The sequence below is a fragment of the Notechis scutatus genome, chromosome 1 (genome assembly GCF_049901735.1).
Source record: "Notechis scutatus isolate UNSWTSFEM ecotype Mainland chromosome 1, rNotScu1.2, whole genome shotgun sequence".
In the NCBI taxonomy this organism is placed as follows: domain Eukaryota; kingdom Metazoa; phylum Chordata; class Lepidosauria; order Squamata; family Elapidae; genus Notechis; species Notechis scutatus.
The window spans coordinates 334,713,771-334,734,317 of record NC_142009.1 but is presented as its reverse complement, the minus strand read 5'-3'; the positions used below and the strand labels follow the sequence as shown (position 1 = coordinate 334,734,317).

General features: G+C 45.1%; 1 protein-coding gene across 2 annotated transcripts in view; it reads left to right on the top strand.

Annotated features, from left to right (window-relative positions):
• The window catches only part of KDM4B (lysine demethylase 4B), a 239,305-nt gene that overhangs the window by 104,519 nt on the left and 114,239 nt on the right, over positions 1-20,547 (top strand). For both annotated transcript variants that reach the window (XM_087952780.1, XM_087952779.1), the window contains exon 9: positions 6,959-7,096. In XM_087952780.1, the coding sequence (XP_087808906.1) occupies positions 6,959-7,096 (138 nt within the window). The remainder of the gene's footprint in view (positions 1-6,958; positions 7,097-20,547) is intronic.

Genomic DNA, 20,547 nt, shown 5'->3' with positions numbered 1-20,547 from the left:
CCCTTCAGGGTCACGGCTTTTCCATAAATTGGGATAAAAGCCATTTGATCCCCTCAACTAGGTTAGTTCATTTAGGGGCAGTGATAGATACCGGGGAGGGCAAGGTCTTTCTCTCTCAGGACAGGTTAAACAGTATCCAGCTCTTTGGCCAGAGAGATCAGAGCCTTAAAGAGGGTTTCCCTGGCAGTGCTGTCTCAACTGTTAGGGAAACTGATTTCTTGTATTTCCATTGTGCCTTGGGCTCGATTCCATTCTAGAGAGCTGCAGTGGTTCCTGCTACCTTTCCAGCGATCCGGAAGAGCCACTTCCAACGTCCGGATAAAGGTACCGCACAATGTTCTCTGATCGCTCCGCTGGTGGTCGGAAAAAACGATAAACAAGGGGTGTCCTTTCAAGGAACCTTACAGGGCAACGATCACAACCGATGCCAGCCTGGTAGGATGGGGAGCTCACTTCCAATCCCACACTGCGCAGGGAAGTTGGACTATTTCCGAACAATCACAAAGCATCAACCTGTTGGAGCTGCGAGCAGTTCACCTGGCCTTACGCAGTTTTCTACCCCTTTTCCAATCACGCCACGTTCTGGTCTTGACAGACAATATCACAACCAAGGCCCACGTAAACAGACAGTGGGGGTACTCATTCCAAACTTCTGATGCTGGAGATGGCCAAGTTGTTAAAGTGGGCCGAGGCCAATCTGTTTTCGCTCAAGGCAGAACACATAGCAGGGGCCTTAAACACACAAGCGGACTGGCTCAACAGGGCCACGATAGATCAGGCAGAGTGGCGCCTACACCCGTCTGTCTTCCAGGAAGCAATGCGGAGGTTTGGGCAACCGGTGATCGATCTATTTGCCTCTCCTCTCAACGCCCAATTGCCCCGGTATATGTCAAGGTACCCGACTCAGAGAGCAGAGGCCATCAATGCCCTGCGATGTCAGTGGCCTCCCAGACTTATATATGCGTTTCCTCCACTCCCGGTAATACCCAGGTTGATCCAGAAGTTATTGGAGGAACGAACGGAATTGATATTGGTCGCCCCTTACTGGCCCAGGCGAACGTGGTCCGCAGATTTACAGGACCTGTTGAGAGAACAACCTTGGAAAATTCCACCGTCGAAGGTTTCCCTCTCCCAAGGGCCGATACTTCACCCAAACCCACAATGGCTCAGTCTAGCCGTATGGAGGTTGAGCGGAGCCGTTTAAGGGCCCAACAGATTTCAGAGGATGCTATTGCCACCATTCAAGCATCCAGACGGTCCTCAACAAATCATATATACGAGGCCATGTGGTCCGCCTTCTGTCGCTGGTGCCAGGGGTCTAAGATCGACCCAACTGCCCCATCAATAGGACAATTATTGGCCTTTTTACAGGAGGGGTTGACCAAGGGCATATCTCCAAATACTTTACGCAGACAGGTAGCGGCTTTAGCCTCGGTGATAGCCTGGGGTGACCTCCGGTCCATAGCGCACCATCCACATGTCCGCAGCTTTCTTAAGGGTGCTGCAAACTTACGATCTCCTGTAATTCACCGCTGTCCCACCTGGGACCTCAACAAGGTGTTAACCGCACTTATAACTGGCCCGTTCGAGCCTTTAAGAACCACTAGTCTTAAATTCCTGACATATAAGGTGGCCTTCCTAATTGCAATCACATCAGCTAGGAGAATTTCCGAATTGGCAGCATTGTCAATGAGAAAGGACCTGTGCGTGTTTCATGCGGACAGAGTGATTCTCCGATTGGATCCATCGTTCAATCCTAAAGTAAATTCAGCCTTCCACAGAGCGCAGGAGTTGGTCCTTCCAAATTTTTGTCCGAAACCATCTCATAGACTGGAGCATCAATGGCATCGACTTGACGTTCGAAGGGCCTTAAGCATCTATCTAGACCGCACGGCGGCATTTCGAAAATCTGAGGCTCTATTCCTATCCTTCAACCCATCCACTTTAGGGCAAAAGGTGTCATCGACGACCATCGGTAGATGGTTGAGAGCCACCACAGCTAAAAGTTACGAATGCCAATCCATCTCAGTTCCTAAGGGCATTGCAGCCCACTCAACAAGGAGTGCGGCAACATCAGCAGCATGGGCCACACGGGCTTCCATGGACGAAATTTGCAGAGCGGCAACTTGGGCTTCACCATCTCCCTTTGTCAGAAATTATAAAATTGATGTCTATGCCTCAGCGGACGCTTCATTTGGCAGAAGAGTCCTGCAGAGGGTCCACAGAGTTTAGGAGTGGATTTCGATCCAGACGGAGTCCCTCCCTAAGGACAGGCCAAGCTTTGGTATGTCCCACTTCTGGATGCTCTGAACAGCTCATGGGAGAAAGGGCATTGGTACTTACCTGATACGCCCGTTCTCTGTGAGCTGTGAAGAGCATCCAGCCCCACCCATTTCTTTTCCGTCTGGTGGGGTTCCGTTCCAGTCAGGGATCTAGATTAGTTGATGAGTCCCGGACTTTGGCACTCGGTCTTCGCAAAACTGGGGGACGCTGAGGAGGTGTCCCGTGGAGGAGGAGGAGCGTCCCGGAGTTTTAAGCCCAGCCTTTCCAGAAGAGACTGAAGCACCTCCCACTTCTGGATGCTTTGAACAGCTCACAGAGAACGGGCGTATCAGGTAAGTACCAACGCCCTTTTCCAATCGAAGGAGAGTAAGGCTGCCCCAGTTTTTATCTTTCCTTGCAAAATGCCATCTGGAAAATCCGTTTGTAGAACTTCCTGGCAAGCTTTAAACAGGACAAATACCCGGGTATTTATAAATCTGTATAAATAAAAGAGTATTTACTCCTCCAAAGAACCCGGATCAATAGTCCAGCTTTGTAATAATTAAAAATGTGTATTTCTGCGATCGCCTGTCAATTTCTCCATTTAGCCTGAGAAGCCTTTGCAGAAGTCAGTAAATTGCCTTTCGTTGTTGCGAGAGGCAGTGGGCGTTGGCTTTAGTTATTGCTGGTCTCTCCCATCAGCTGAAGCATTTTTCTAATTTATCGGTGGGGCATGGTTGACAGGAATGGCTTTAGAACAGATCCGTTCTTTGGCTGGTGATGAAGATAAGCATTGGTATGATTGTCTTTAACAGTGGTGTGACCCAGGGGTGTCCAACCTTGGCCACTTTAAGACTTGTGGACCTCAACTCCCAGAATCCCCCAGGAAATCCTGGGAGTTGAAGTCCACAAGTCTTAAAGGAGCCAAGGTTGGACACCCCTGCTCTTAATACATAACCAGTTTTGCTTCATTCAGTAAACTTTCTTTTTTCACAACTATTGCTACTTTTTGGTCAGCATACATCTGAAAATTTATGTATTTCGTTTCCTCATCTTTGGTGAACATCCTACAATGATATATTCATTTGCTGGCTTTAGTTTTTCATCATTGCAAAAGGTTACTTTTTGATACCATAATTTTCAGATCCATTGGCTTTCTTTCATCATGAAGTCTTGTCTTGCTGTAAAATTATTCAGGTTGTCATCCAACAAACAGCATTGTCGGTATCCAAGCACACACAACACTTTCCTAGATCACACGTGTTTAATGTCATATATAATGTTTCTTATATATTTATCCATCCATGCATAAGATTTGTGTATGTATACAGGTCGTCCTCGCCTTACAACCACAATTGAACCCAAACTTCCTGTTGCTAAGCAAGACATTTGTTAAGTGAGTTTTGACCCACTTTACAACCTGTCTTGCCCCAGTTGTTAAGTGAATCACTGCACTTGTTAAGTGAGTAACACGTTTGTTAAGTGAATCTGGCTTCCCCATTGACTCTGCTTGTCAGAAGGTCGTAAAAGGGGATCACATGACCCCGAGGAGACATTGCAGCCGTCATAAATATCACTCAGTTGCCAAGTATTTGAATTTTGATCAGGTGACCATGAGGATGCTACGAAGGTCATAACTGTGAAAAATGGTCATAAGTCCCTTTTTTTCAATGCCATTGTAACTTTGAATGGTCACTAAGTGAATAGTTGTAAATCGAGGACTCCCTTGCATATAGATAAATTGAACAAGCATTAGCTCAAAGGTATTTCCATTTTTGCAAGGGAATTTTGAAAAGCCTCCCTCCTTTCTTCCTTTCTTTCTTTCTTTCTTTCTTTCTTCCTTCCTTCCTTCCTTCCTTCCTTCCTTCCTTCCTTCCTTCCTTCCTTCCTTCCTTCCTTCCTTTCTTTCTTTCTTTTCTTTCTCTTTCTTTTCTCTTTCATTCGTTCATTCATTCATTTCTATGCTATGCTAACTTTGTATGTCCTCCACTTCAGTCTACAGAACGTAATGAGAAATTTGTTTATTCTTGAAAATGTCTGCAAAGCTAAATATTTTAAACCTTGCTTGCCGAGTCTCATAATAAATAAGAATCCCATTTTCCCATATATTTCCGATCCAGTGACATTTACCGTGATGAGAAAAATGGGTTTCCGCTCTCAAGTGATGTGTGAATTTAGTGTCGTTGTAAATGGCGCCTTAGGTTCTTGACATCCTTTCTCTTTCATCTCGTTCTGGGGATATTTGTCTTAGTCTTGATGTCCTCTTTGGTATTTTGGATTTAGACCCCTCCCATGGGTAAATCCAAACAAAGAGAGGGGAAATGTTTGGGAGAAAGAGAAGAATGTACAAAGAAATCTAAAAGAAGAGTGTATGTACAGGACTTTATATGTGATTGAAGCTATAATGCTTGTCTACTTTTTGATCGCCTTTTTCCCACAGATAAATGTTGAATTTGCTGCAGCTCAGTTCTGTGTAGAGCTTGTTAGCAGCATTTGGAGCGCGCATGCCTAGGATTTTACTCAAAGCACTAGCAGCAGAGATAAACTCATTCTGTGATAAGGAAGTTGAAAATCAAAGCTTACAGAAACCTGCCTGTTCCATTCTCTTTAACATTGGGTTGATAGTCTCCTGTCTGCTCCTCTCCCTTAGCTTCCTTCAGTACCTACCTTAGTCAGTCGTTGGCTTCATATATCGGTGAATCAAAAGAGGTTTATGTGGGCTTGGGTATTGGGTGGATTAAAACAGGATAACAGAGTTGGAAGGGACCTAGGAGGTCTTCTAGTCCAACCCCCTGCTCAAGCAGGAAAGCCAATACCATTTTAGACAGATGGCAGTCCAGTCTCTTCTTAAAAACCTCAAGTGATGAAACACCCACAACTTCTGGAGGCAAGTTGTTCCTTGTTAAGAGCAGTTAATTGTTCTGACTGTCAGGAAATTCCTCCTTAGTTACAGGTTGGGTCTCTCCTTGATTACTTTCCATCCTTATTGCTTGTTGTCCTGCCTTCTGGTGCCTTGGAGAATAGCTTGACTCCCTCTTCTTTGGGGCAGCCCCTGAGATATTGGAAGACTGCTATCATGTCTCCCCTGGTCCTTCTCTTCTGGACTTATACAGAATAACAGAGTAGGAAGGGACCTTGGAGGTCTTCTAGTCCAACCCCTGTTCAAGCAGGAAATCCTATACCATTTTGGACAAATGCCCGTGCAGTCTCTTTTTGGAAACCTCTAGTGTTGGAGCACCCACTGATTAATTGTTCTAACTGTCAGGAAATTCCTCCTTAGTTCTAGGTTGCTTCTCGCCTAATGGGAACTGAATTTGCTACTTGGTGGTTGAGGTCTCTGCAGTCTTTTTTTCCTAACAGTTTAAAAGGGTCCTTGCATTTTTAGAGTGAAGTGATGGAGGACAAGCAGTCCTCGATTTACAACCACAATTGAGCCCAAAGTTTCCGTTGCTAAGCAAGGCAGTTCAGTAGTGAGCTTTGCCCCACATTATAACCTTTCTTGCCACAAATTGTTCACTGAATCCCTGGAGACGTTAAGCTAGTCAGATGGTTGTTAAGTAAGTCGGACTTGCCCTGTTGACTCGGCTTGTCAGAAGGTCGCAAGTGGTGATCACGTGACTCAGGGATACGGCCGTCGTCATAAATATGAATCATTGGCCGAGCGTCTGAACTTCGATAACCTGACCGTGGGGGATGCCGCATTAGTCGTAAGTCCGGAAAACGGTTGTAAGCCACTTTTGTCAGCGTTGTTGTAACTTCGAATGGTTGTAAGTCTTTCCCGCCAACTCAGAGAGATGGGCTGGGGGTCTCTGGAGAGGGCTTAGCTTGTTTGCTGTGGCAACTGCAACTGAGCAAACCCATTTCAGGATTGAAGCCCTTGCTGTCTTCCCTGCACCTTTTCTTAAGGGGCAGCAATGAGGAGATTACAATTGCACTTGATCAAACCGATCAGAACCGTCTGGGAGAGGCAGGGCTTCAAGTAACCCAGACTCAAGCCAGGAAGGGCTTTGAAGGTGACAACCCACATCTTGAATTGAACTCAGAAGCACACTGGCCACCCGTGCAGCTCACAGAGTAGAGACGTTCCACGCACCGAATAACTGGCACCATTTACTGTACTCCCTGTCCTGCTGCCTTTTGCACCAGTTGAAGTTTCTACATGGTCTTCAAGGGCAGCCCCACATCGAGCGCCTTGCGGTGGTCCAGTGGTTTCCATAATCCTGTTAGCCAAGTTTGCTTGGAAACGTATCCAGGAGAGACCCAACCTAGAATTACGGAGAAATTTCCGGACAGCGAGAACAATTAATCAATGGAACAACTTGCCTTCAGAAGGTTTGGGTACTCCAACACTGGAGGCTTTTAAGAAGAGATGGGACAGTCGTTTGTCTGAAATGCTATAGGGTCTCCTGCTTGGGCGAGAGGATGGACTAGAAGACCTCTAAGGTCCCTTTGAACTCTGCCATCCTGTGTTCTGCTAAGATATGTAGGCGATATGGAAGATACACGAAGCACTCCTTACACATCAACACGAGTCTTGCCTGTATGTCTTGTGTACACAGATAATTTGTTTATATTGTGGATTTCTCTTGTATAAATTGAATGCTGCTCTTTGAAAGCCGGGTCACTGAAAATTTAATTTTGTTCTCGTTGCTTCCCGCCTTCTTGGAACATAAATTTCTCCCTTCTCTCTTTTCAGATCACCCAGGAAGCTGGTGAATTCATGATTACTTTTCCTTATGGCTACCACGCCGGGTTCAACCACGGATTCAACTGTGCAGAATCCACCAATTTTGCCACCTTGCGATGGATCGATTACGGCAAGATGGCCACCCAGGTAAGTTCCTGTGGCTTTGCAAATTGGCGCTAGATCTGAGCGCATAGCCCCGATCTTTGCTGTTCTCTTGTGTGAGAGTCGGCACCACGGAACAAACTTTTCTTTTATCTGGTTTCTCTCTTCACACCTGCAAATTCTAATTTCCAAATCTGCTTCCGCTGGGAAACAGGCTTGGCAGTGGAGGTGATAATCAGGGAATCCCAAAGGAAAAGAATCCAATTGACACGAGAGAGAAAGTGTTTCTCCCAGGGCTGGTTTCAAACTTGCAAAACGATTGTTTGTTGGGTGTGTGGATTGTGTTCACTGAGCAGAGAAGGTAATGTCAGGCTTGCGTTCCGAGCTGTAGATTACAACTACATCTAAGCATTCCTCTTGTTATTAATGAAAAGGAGAGAGAGAAATAATGTTGTATCTCTTTGATATTCTTAAAATAGATCTGGTGTTAGCTCAAGTCGCTTTCTCTTGCTACCTAATATTAATTCATGTTTTTTTCTTTCTTTATTTCCTGGAGATCAAACAGTCCATGTGGTTCTGTCTTTTCTCTCCCTCCCCCTTCCACACAAACACTTTGAAACAGACAAGAGGGAAAATTCAAATTTGGGGCATCTCAACCTCTATTTTAACACCCCAACCTCTACATCATACTGGCCGAATCACAGCTACAGTTTTGAGATACGCAAAATATTTCATAATTGAACCGGATTCAAATATTCTGTCTTTGGGCCCTGAAAGAAATGCAAAATGGCCTGTTTCAGTCATTTGGGGAGCCCAAGGTGGAATCTGCGATAGTTTAGATTCAAAATGCTGCGCACCCCAACAGTAGTCTATTTTCTAAAATGTGTTTCCAGAAGGCTAGATATTTAGTGTGCTGCCCCTTGCTCTAGAATGAATCGGTATGGCTTGTGGAACGTTAGGAAGGTATAGGTCATCCTAGACTTACGACGGGTTGCTTACAACTGTTCAAAGTTCCGACGGTCCTTTCCAATCTGGAAATCAATCAATCTCTCCCTCCCCCTCTCCCTTCCCCCCCCTCTCCCTCTCTCACACACACACACACACACACAGCACTCTCATGCAGCTCGCATGTCAGGGGCTCAATAACTGACTTGCATTTACTGCCATTTGCAGCTTCCCAGGGACAAATGACCACATTTCATGATGGTTTGGCCCAAACCCAACATTTACTTCTGATTTTTGGCAAAAAGCAGCCCATAGCAAACCAGTAGTTTGCTTAATAATTGCAGGATTCATTTAATGGCCACCGGGGGAAAAAAACCTCCTAAAATCAGGTCGATCACGTGGGTGACCTGATTTACAACCATCACAGATTAACAACCACAATGGGCAGGCTCCATCGTGGTTATATGTTGAGGATACTTTAAGTATCTTCCTCTACTAGCCTTTTAGCCTAAGAGGCTGCATCAAGAAAAGCCTCACGTCAGAATCAAGAGAAGTGATTATGCCTCTCTGTAGCACATTGATTTGAGCACGCCTAGACTATGGTGCCCAGTTTTGTGCATCGCATTTTCGGGGGGAAAAAACATTGACAAACTGGAGAATGTCCAGGGAAGAACAGCCAAAAATGATAAAGCACCTGGAAAGAATGCTATAGGAAAGCACAGTTGAAGACGATGCAAGGCACGACAGCTGTCTTCAAATATCTGAAATATCTGAAATATAGAAGATGGAGCACAGCTACTCAGAGTCGTTCAGGAGACAGAGCAAGAAACGGTTGGTGTAAGTGATAAGGAAATAGCATTTGGCTGGGGAATTCTGGGAATTGAAGTCCACGCATTTTCGAAGTTGGCAAACTCAGCTCTCGGAGAACCGCTTGTGGATATGTGTGACTAAATTGGCTTCCCCTGCAGATAGATTTCCTGGGTTGGAAATAACCGCAGTTGTAGTCCTACACAACTAGGAAGTGTTTGGAACCACAAACAAAGGACTCGACCCATATACTAGATTGCTGTATAATACACGACAGGTAGCCCTCCATTTTGGTAGCCCTCCATTTTGGTAGCCCCAAAATTTCTGTTGCTAAGCGAAACATTTGTTCAGTAAATTTAGCCCCATTTTATGACTTTTCTTGCCCCAGTTGTTAAGTGAATCAGTGCAGTTGTTAAGTCAGTCACAGGGTTGTGAAGTGAACCTGGCTTCCCCATTGACTTTGCTTGTCAGAAGGTCACCAAAAGGGGATCACGTGAACCTGGGACTCTGCGACTGTCATAAACATGAGTCAGTTGCCAAGCAGCCAAATTTTGATCCCACGACCCTGGGGATGCTGCAACAGTTGTAAGCGTGGAAAACGGTGATAATAAGTCACTTTTCTCCGGCCGTTATAACTTTGAACGGTCACCAAATGAACTGTTGTAAGTCGAGGACTACTTGTATTCTGGCCCCGTCTCCTTTCAGTCAACCCACACAGTGAACAGGTAACTAAGCCATGTTTACACAAACCACAATGCACTATCTTCTAAAGCAGGGGTCTCCAACCTTGGCAACTTTAACACTTGTGGACTTCAATTCCCAGAGCTCCTCAGCCAGCTTTACTCTCTCTTTGCTGGCTGAGGAACTCTGGGAGTTGAAGTTCACAAGTCTTAAAATGGCCAAGATTGGAGACCCCTGTTCTAAAGGAGGTTTGCAGGGCTGTAAGAATCGCCTTATTTCCATTTATATAAACCAGGAATTGGACTTAAAATAGCACTTTTAATCAAAGGATGGTTTTCCCCATCCCATCCCAGTCTGTCTTTCAAAAGATAGGTAGGTAGGTAGGTAGGTAGGTAGGTAGGTAGGTAGATAGATAGATGGATAGATAGATAGAAAGAAAGAAAGAAAGACAGACAGACAGACAGACAGACAGACAGACAGACAGACAGACAGACAGACAGACAGACAGATAGATAAGGAAGGAAGGAAGGAAGGAAAGGAAAAAAGGAAAGAAAGAAGAAAGAAAGAAAGAAAGAAAGAAAGAAAGAAAGAAAGAAGAAAGAAAGAAAGAAAGAAAGAAAAAGAAAGAAAGAAAGAAAGAAAGAAAGAAAGAAAGAAAGAAAGAAAGAAAGAAAGAAAGAAAGAAAGAAAGAAAGAAAGAAAGAAAGAAAGAAAGAAAGAAAGAATTCTTTATTGGCCAAGTGTGATTGGACACACAAGGAATTTGTCTTGGTGCAAATGCTCTCAGTGTACATAAAAGAAAAGATACATTTGTCAAGAGTCAAGAATCATAAGGTACAACACCTAATGATAGTCACAGGGTACAAATAAGCAGTCAAATCATAATAGGCATGTTCTCTTTTTGCACCATTTAAAAGAAGATTTTTTCCAGAACTTCAGCTAGCACAGGCCATTTAGAATTTGCCCTGAGGGGTGCAGAGAAGATCTTAATGCTCCGATCATTGGGGGACTCAATCATGGAAGGAAAGCGTATCTCGCCGCTTAATTTTGAAGAGATTCTGAGTTCGAAGTGTCTACGCACTTTTCTTGCTTTTAAGCTACAATCTAAGCCATCAATACTTTTGGCAGCTTTAGGCAATGGCCCACATCTACGCTGTGACCTGGTTATCCAGGTTTTTAACCCACAACGTGGCCTTCAAAACACAGCAGTTTCTCATGGAAATTCTGATGAGAGCTTTTAAGGACCACAGTGCTGGCAGACAGCAAGCTCTGACATTAAAAGCAATTTTGGGCTTAGCCAGGTTTGTTCACAAACAACTGACATTTTGGGAAGTGGCGGTTTTACACCAAGCCCCCCGCCCCTTACATTTTTGGGAGCTGTAGCGTGAAATTACTGAACAAGCCCCGATGGGCAGAGATTCTAAGTTTACTTGAGGGCGAGGGAAGTTGGTGAGATGTCACCCTGTTTTCTTTTTATTGTATCCTATTTATTCGTTCCTTCTCGTTGCATTAGGCACCATGGTTTGGCTTTTCTTGAGTAAGAGTAGAGTCCGTGCAGAATTTCTAACACCAGTAGAAGGGAATATTTGTAGTTTAGGATTGAACTGTGGAGTCTTTGTTGCTCTCTGAGGTTTGGTGGCTTTCTTGCAGACGTTTCATGACCCAACTGGGTAACATCACCAGTGCTAGAAGGGAGGGAGGTTTGCAGAGAAGAGGAGGATTGTGGGGCCCTTGGTGGCTTTCTTGCAGACGTTTCATGACCCAACTGGGTAACATCACCAGTGCTAGAAGGGAGGGAGGTTTGCAGAGAGGAGGAGGATTGTGGGGCCCTTGGTGGCTTTCTTGCAGACGTTCATGACCCAACTAGGTAACATCACCAGTGCTAGAAGGGAGGGAGGTTTGCAGAGAAGAGGAGGATTGTGGGGCCCTTGGTGGCTTTCTTGCAGACGTTTCATGACCCAACTAGGTAACATCACCAGTGCTAGAAGGGGGAGGTTTGCAGAGAAGAGGAGGATTGTGGGGCCCTTGGTGGCTTTCTTGCAGACGTTTCATGACCCAACTGGGTAACATCACCAGTGCTAGAAGGGAGGGAGGTTTGCAGAGAAGAGGAGGATTGTGGGGCCCTTGGTGGCTTTCTTGCAGACGTTTCATGACCCAACTAGGTAACATCACCAGTTCTAGAAGGGAGGGAGGTTTGCAGAGAAGAGGAGGATTGTGGGGCCCTTGGTGGCTTTCTTGCAGACGTTTCATGACCCAACTGGGTAACATCACCAGTGCTAGAAGGGAGGGAGGTTTGCAGAGAAGAGGAGGATTGTGGGGCCCTTGGTGGCTTTCTTGCAGACGTTTCATGACCCAACTAGGTAACATCACCAGTGCTAGAAGGGAGGGAGGTTTGCAGAGAAGAGGAGGATTGTGGGGCCCTTGGTGGCTTTCTTGCAGACGTTTTATGACCCAACTAGATAACATAATCAGCGCTAGAAAGGAGTTTGGTTTGCTCCCTGCTTATATACAGTGGTTTGTGCTACCAACTCAGACAAACAATCAAACAACAAATCACAACCTCATCAAGGAACTACCAAGAACACTCCCAGCAAAACTGACAGGGCCATCCACTTGTACATAAGCAGAGAGCCAGCCCCACTCCCTTGTAGCACTGATGATGTTATCTAGTATGGTAATGAAACGTCTGTAAGAAAACAATCACGCTCAGAGAGCACCAAGGACCCCACAGGAATCCTAATGCTTGTTGGGCAGGGGATTAACGTGCCGCATACTTCCTGGCAGCGTTGTACTCACCCTGCTTGTTGCCCTCCCGGCCAATCCTTGCTATCCCCATCTCTGTCTCCATCACTGACCAGGTGTGCAGGAACCCCCCCCCCCCCCCCCAAAAAAACCAAAAATCCAAAAAAAAATAAAAAAAATTTTGTGTTTTTTTTTTTTTTTTCACAAAAAAAAAAAAAATTTTTTTCCTTGGCCACCTGAAGAGGTGCAGACTTCAATTCCCAGAATTCCCCAGCCAGCATATTAAAAGTTGCTAAGGTTGAGACGCACGGAGAGAAGGCAAGTTACCCCGATAATTTTGAACGTGTGTATTCTCCGTTGAACATTTGACAGTTCAAATCTGACTTTCTGTTCATTGGCTCAAAGGCATGCCTCTCAAAGTGTCCAGCAATGAGCTTTCTCCCAAGTTAGACTCAACTACATTATAGCAAAAGCAGAAGAGTACTGAATTCTGCCTAATATTTTGAAAATAACTAAATCACCCATTTTTGTTGTACCTCCTTATTTAGGTCGTGGGGCGATGTTTTATTTTCCCCGCTTTAAAAACCCCTTTCTGTTGCTCCTCGACAGTCCCAAGATTTCCCTACTCCTTCCAAGCTCGGATAATAATATGGTGGGTTTTTTTTCTTTCTTTTCTTTTCTTTCTTTCTTTCTTCTTCTTCTTCTTCTTTTTTTAAGTTTCTCCTTGCACAATTGTAATACACCCAGCAGCCTGCTGAGAGTGCAGCAGTTCTGACTTTCAATACTGGCCATGTTTTATAAGTTGCTAGTTCCATTAAAATAAAATGTAAGCAATCCATAAATATTCATGTTCCTGAAATACGCTTTTTGTTTATTTATTTATTTTTAAAAAGTGCTCCCTTCTATTTGCCTAAAAGTTCTTTACTCTCCCACTCTAACAAAAAAGGAGGATTTTGCTGACCACACACACACACACACACACACACACACATATTGAGGGTCAAAATATCCAACATCTTGAAACATTTCATCTAATTCTGGCTGGTAAATTATGTGCTGCAATTAAATGATTACCGCAAGGCCTGAAAGAAGCAGCGTTAATAACTCACAGGGCTGCTAACTAAGGCAGTCTCAATTTGCTTTACAAACAAACAGGGGAATTTAAACGATTAGCTCATTAGAAGCAAGTCCCCCCCCCCCCATAGTAATGAATTGGGGCCAGCATCAGTATTAGCAGGACCAGAAGTGGCATTCAGCAGGTTCTGACCAGTTCTGGAGAACCGGTAGTGGAAATTTTGAGTCGTTCGGAGAACCAGCAAATCCCACCTCCGACTGGAGATTTTACAGTATCCTTCCCCTGCCATGCCCACCAAGCCATGCCCACAGAACCAGTAGTAAAAAAAAATTTGCATCCCACCACTGAGCAGGACATGGGCTCTTCAGCTAGAGGAGTCAAGGACCCAGATCTGGTTTTGGGAACACAGGCAGACTGACCACCTGGGGAGTGGGGCTGGACTAGATGACCGCCAAGGTCGCTTCCAGCTCTATTCAGATTGGGGAGCGGGGGAAAAAAAGAATGACTAAGTAGGTCTTCCTAAACACCAATTGAACAGAAAATTGGTCTGCTGAGTATTTGCAGGTAGAGTTGGCTTTTAGAATTGGCTAGACTGCAGATGGAATGATTTCACCGTAGAGGTTTCTGCCTTCCTCGCTCTCCTTAGCAGCCAACCAAGGTGGAAAATGGGCTAAATTTCTGCAAGCCCCATTCCAGTAGAGTTCCATATGTGTAAGTTGGTGGTAAACGAAATTCTGAGTATGAGGCTGGAGGATGTTGCGCTTACGAGAGGCCTTTGGTGATTGGACGTACGGGCAGTCGTCAGCTTACAAAACAGTTCATTTAGTGATTATTCAAAGTTACAACAGCACGGGAAAAAGTGACTTAGGATCATTTTTTTATACTTATGACCGTTGCAGCATCCCGACAGTCACGTGATGAAAATCCAGGCGCTTAGCAACTGGCATGTATTTACCATGGTTATAGTGTCCTGGGGTCACGCGATCCCCTTTTGCAACTGTCCGACAAGCGAAGTCAGTGGGGAAGCCAGATTCACTTAACAACTGTGACAAGAAAGGTCATATAATGGAGGAGAACTCGTTTAGCAACTGTCTAGCTTAGCAGGGGAAATGTTGGGCTCGATTGCGGTCGTAAGTCGAGGACTGCCTGTGTTTTTCTGCCTCCTTTTCCCGTGTAAATGGGAGGAGAAATTACCTCCTTAATCAAGGGCAGGCCCCGAAAGATTTAAGGGTAATAAATGAAATAATTGAAGGAAGCAGAATGAGTCCAAATGAGCAGCTGGCTAACTATTCAGAGTGATTTAACTGTGACACAACGTGATGTACCTCGAAGGCCCCTGTCTAGAATTGCAGTCAGCAAAAAGCAAGCATCGGTAAATGAATCTATTGATTAAATTTGGATGTAATTAAAACCAGCAGTCTTCAAGCAGGCAACTTTTTGCCTTACAGATCGGTCCAGATAGATGAAAGAAGTGGCAAGGAAGAGAAGGAAGGGATTTCATTTTGAGAATTAAATTAAATGCTTTCAATTCTTTAGTGATGTCATTCCCGTCATTCTTGAGCATTGGCTCTGCTAGCTCAACTTAGTGTGATGTCAGAAATTTCTGGATGGGAGTTGCAGATAGCTGGACCAAGAAGGGAGAATCTGAAAAACAACGCACCATGTGTAGTCTGTGGAGATTCTCACTCATCCAGGTCATGGTTGTCCCAAAGGTGCTTTTTCAACACCTCCAAGAAGCCTCCACACCCATTTGCACCACTCAGGTGACCCTGAGGACACAGACAAACCTCCAAGAGGCCTCAACGACCCTCTAAAAGGATGCAAACGACCAGCTGTCTGCAAGCAATATAAATCCTTCCATTCCCCACCATCCAGTCAGAGCTGAAGAAGCTTCTTGGATGAGTAAGTGAAACATTCTCAAAGAAAAACCAGAAAGGCCAGTTGCCTCTTGAAAAAAATCACCTTTGGGGCACCATGTATAGCTGAACAAACGAGAGTTATGTGCCCCTGTAGTGGTAACTACCAGTAGTTAAAGATGTTTGATTCCAAATGCTTGCTTCCACCCCCCAAAGATAATAATAATTGTGATACAGGCTATATCCCTTTCTTTATCCATCAGTTCCAGCTAGGATTTCACTTAGCTTCTAGATAGTATTTGGAACTTTTTGAAACCGCTTTCTGATTTTACGCCTTGAAGAATTTATGACATTGGCAAATTTGGCCATTTTCATCTCTTAATTCCAGGTCATTTATAAATCAACTAAAAAGCATCCCTTCCAGTACAATGAAAACATTCCATTTATTCTTATTTTCTGTTCCTCTTCTAAAACTGGATCTTATGCCCAGACTATTATTATTAACTCCAATGCTAACTCTAACCCTAACAAACCTCTGGGCTTGGGGATGGCCTAATAAACCCAGAAGATAGGTTGTTTATTAATTACATTGTACTCTGGAATATTTGCCACCAAAAATGAATTTGGGTACAAAATGATGATTGTCTTGTGGCTCATAGCTTAGCCTTCCAGAAATACCTTTGAGTTGCCTGCTGGTGGTTCCCAAGGCTTACATCTCTGCATGCACCTCATCCCAGCTGTCTCTTCTGGCTTATGCCATTCAAATGGCCCTGTGTGTCCCTTTGAAGGGTCCCAGGTCTGCCTGACAATATTATCGGCCTCCCACACACACACACCCCAGCCCAACATCTGCATTCAGGCCTGGGGAAACCCCCAGACAAGATTCCCATATTAAGGCTGAATGACAAGCAGAGATAACAACGGACGTGGAGATGGTGAGAAATTCTCTAAAATTGGCAAACAAAGAAGCTGACCGAAGAACAGATGATTCTAATAAATGACAAAGATGGGAGTACAGGTAATCCTCAGCTTATGGCTAAAATTGAGCCCAAAATTTCCACTGCTGAGCAATGGATGATTAAAGGCCCGGAGACTCAAACATACGAAGAACGGCTGCAGGATTTGGGTATAGCCGGTCTAGAGAAAAGAAGGACTAAGGGGGACATGATGGCAGTATTCCCGTATTTGAGGGGCTGCCACAAAGAAGATTAACATTTTCCAAAGTACCGGAAGGCGGGACAAGACACAATGGGTGGAAACTAATCAAGGAGAGAAGCAACCTGGAATTAGGGAGATTAAACTTCCTAACAGTGAGAACAATTAACCAGTGGAACTGCTTGCCAGCAGAAATTGTGGCTACTCCATCACTGGAGGTTTTTAAGAAGAGACTGGACAGCCATTGGTCTGAAATGGCATAGGGTCTCCTGCTTGAGCAGGGGGTTGGACTAGAAGACCTCCAAGGTCCCTTCTAGCTGAATTCATGGAAGATGGCACTAAAACTCCCAGTCTCTTGGTGATTGGCCCAAAGTCTCCCAGCTGGCTTTTGTACTTAAGGCAGAGCCAGAACTAACCCTCTTCTGGTTTCTAGCCTGGTGCCTTCACCACTAGATCAAACTGGATATATGATTTATACGCGTAAAATATATGGCTTATGTACGGTAGGCTAAAGCCTCCGGCTTATTGTGTGAATGTCGTCTTCCTTCTGCAAGAAACCCCGCCCTTTAGTTCAGGGGATTCTCCAGCCTTGGTGTCTTTAAACCTGGAGGACTTCCAACTCCTCCCAGAAGCAAAGTTGGCTGGGGAATTCTGGGAATTGAAGTCCTCCAGGCTTAAAGACGCCAAGGTTGGAGACTCCTGCTTTTTTAGTTCATGCTTTAAAGTGCCGTTTCCCTCCGTCTGGCTGCTTGCAAGCCGGCTTCTTGACCCAGCTTTTGGTCTCGAGGGTGTTCCGGTTCTTCGGGACCGGTTGGGTTCCCCCCCCCTTGTCGCCTGGCCAGCTGTGTCTGAGCTGAACTCTTCCCTCCTCTGGCTCCCCAACCCAGGCTTTGCGGCGCGCACAGCCTCACAATCCCTCTCTTTGCACAGCACGCGTGTCTCTGTAAGTAACAGGTTATGCCTCGATGTTTACCCTGGGCTTAATTTTATTTTTGCATTCCTTCAAACCTGCACGTTCCTTGGCTGCTCATGGGTTGCTCATTACAGGGCCTCTCATGTGGCGATAATGCCACACGGCTGATAGTGTTTCTCCCCCCAGCTCCCTCCCCCCCTTTTCCTTCCCTTATCTTCATTTTTTCCAGCTTCTTTTCTTTTTGGTTTTCCAATCTCGAGATCATTTTAGAGATTCTCTTCTTCTCTTAATTATATTTCTGCTTTGGGGGTTCTCTCTCCGTCCCCTCCCTTCCACACCAGTAGATGAAATAGACGAGGCTATTTCTGGTACCCAGTCCCCAAGATCATCACAATAATTTTAATTAGTACCTTCTGAGACTAGTTCCATTCCTGAGATATTTTGAGAGAGATTGGGGGGGTGTGGTAAATTGGTGTCTAGTGGAAGTGCAAATATAAGACTTTGCTCTTCTGTAAAAGCTACGTTCGCCATCGGATTCTCCTTTGTCCAACATAAGCGAAAGTTAATTGAACCACGATCTGCAATTTTCTATACTTTAAAAAAAAAATCCTGCACACCTACTATCTGCCTTTGGGTTCCGATGACTGTGTGTGTGTGTGTGTGTGTGTGTGTGTGTTCCAGCCAGTTTTTTTCCATTCCGACAACAGCAGTTCTCATTCCCCCTTAGCCAGAAGCTTGTAGACAGAATCCAGTTTTGCCCCGAAAACAGGAAAAAGGACTTTTTACTCATCCAAGCGTCCATCTTTTGTCAAGTTTTGTCTTGGGATCCAATGTTGGCATTCATAGAATTGTTGAGGGCTCTTGGGAAGACTTGCAAATAGGGGAATGGATGAGAAGAATGTGTGTGTGTGTGTGTGGTGGCTTTAACAAGGCATTGGCATTAACAGTGTAACAGGGTTGAAAGGGAACTTGGAGGTCTTCTAGTCCAACCCCCTGTACAAACAGTAGACCTTATCCCATTTCAGACAAATCTCTTCTTGAAAACCGCCAGTGATGGAGCAGCCACTGGCAAGTTGTTCCCCTGTTTTCCTCCCCCCTTCCCTGCAAACCCCACTCCCTTCTGGCACTGATGACGTTACCTAGTTAGATAATGAAACATCTACAAGAAAACCACCAAGCTCAGAGAACACCAAAGACCCCACAGTTGTTGTCGTCGTCCTCCTCCTCCTCCATAAACCCTACTCCCTTTTAGCACTGATGTTACTCAGTTGGGTCATGAAATGTCTGCAAGAAAATCATCAAGCTCAGAGAATACCAAGAGGATCCCGCAATCCTCCTCCTCCCTGAAAACCCCACTCCCTTCTGCCACTGATGACGTTATCTAGTTGGGCAATGAAACATCTACAAGAAAACCGCCAAGCTCAGAGAGGCCCAGGATTCCCTCCCCTAGAATATTCTCTTGTTTTATCTTTTTACACACAGATACCTTCCTCTCCTTTCCGCATTTTCTTTTCCTCCTTCCCCACCCCAAAGCCTGTCCGATTCCTTCCCTGGTAGGAGAAAGCTGATTAAATATTGCTTTCTGAGGATGAGGGTTGGGTCCTTTCCTCCCCCCCATTAATTTATGGGGTGGAGGGAAGGGGCATCTTCCCAGTGACAGCTGGAACATCTGCCTGCATTGTTAACGTTCAGCATCTGCAGAGGAGCCATTGCTCGGGTGAAACTTCTTAACCGCGTTAATTTTTTTTAAAAAAAAAAAACGCCCTCGATGAATTGCAGCCCAACTCCGAGGAGGGAATATATATAAGATCGGCTGTCTCCTGCTGCAACGCTTAATGAAAACATGTTTCCCGGCTGGCAGCCCTGTCTGGTACAAGGGGGTGCATTTGCAATCACTCGGCTTGGGAACATTGTTTGGCCTGAAGAAATTGCATTAGGGTGTACGGCGCTTCGGTACAGCTTTGCCCGCCTTCTGTGGCAATGGGGGGGGGAGGAAACCGTCTCTGAGCTGTTGACCCCGGCGTTGTTCTTATTAATTAAACTCGGATACCGCCGGAGTCCCACCGCCTCCGGGTGATGCCTAGGTAAACGCTGTTAAAAAAGAACAAAGCAATTATAACAGGAGGCAAGAGTAAGGGATGAAAGACAGCGGCCAGGCAGGAGGAAGTGCGAAACTCACCCCGAGTGCAGGCCAGTCCTCAACTTAACGACGGTTTGTGAAGCGATCGTTCGAAGTTACGATGGCCGTGAAAAACGGGGCTTCTAAAAAAAAACGCAAGGAAGGTTTCCTTTTTTGCAGCATCTCCGCAATCGTGGGACCCACATTTGGACGCTTCGGCAAGCGGTTCATAGTTACGACTGTTGCTGTGTCCTCGGATCTCCTCTGGTCAGCAAAGTCAAGAGGGAAGGCAGGTTCACTTAACAACCGGGTGGCTTAACTTACCCACTGCAAGGGATTGACTTAACGACCGTGGCAGGAAAGGTGGTAAAATGAGACAAAACTCGCTGAACAAATGCCTCGCTTAAGAAGAGCCATCTGGGGCTCAGTTGTGGTCATAAGTCAAGGACTTCCCACAAAGAGTCCATCGGACCTGAGGAAAGAACCTGGTCTTTAAGACCCCTTTGGAAACCCATCGGCAGGATGGCGGCCATCTGGATCATGGGGATCTGACAGGTGTCATTCCTTAATTCAGAGGTCCCCAAACTTGGCCATTTTAAGACTGGTGGACTTCAACTCCCAGAATTCTCCAGCCAGCCCCAAGTTTGGGGACCTCTGATAATTGAAAGGACCCAGAGTCCCTGCCAGATTGAATCCACCAGACAGATGCTATGGGAGACAGGCCAAGCTCTTTTGCTAGACAGAGTTCTAGTTTGTTTTTTATTTTCATTTATTTATTCGTCAATGAAAAGGTCAAAGACGAAGAATCCAAATGGGAAAAAAGAAATGTGATAGGGACGATAGACACATTGGTGCACTTACACACGCTCCCTTAGGGACATCTTAAATATGGAGTGAGCCTCCAGAAATTAAGTGGGAATTAAAACTCTGAAAGTAAAGAAAAACTGAATTGGGTAAAGGTATGCCCGACTTCAGCAACTCTGTTACAAAAATCTTTTTTTTTTTTTTTTTTAAACAATCGAGTTTAAAGTGGTTTACATGAAATTTAAAGCGGTTTTTCGCACATATTACATTACGATTAAAACAGAAAAAAAGTGATTTACAGGTAAAACGAGTTCTGATACGGGCAATTCTTGACTTACCACTACAACAGGGCCCAGAATTTCCAAGCAAGGCAGTTGCTAAATGAATCCTGTCCAATTT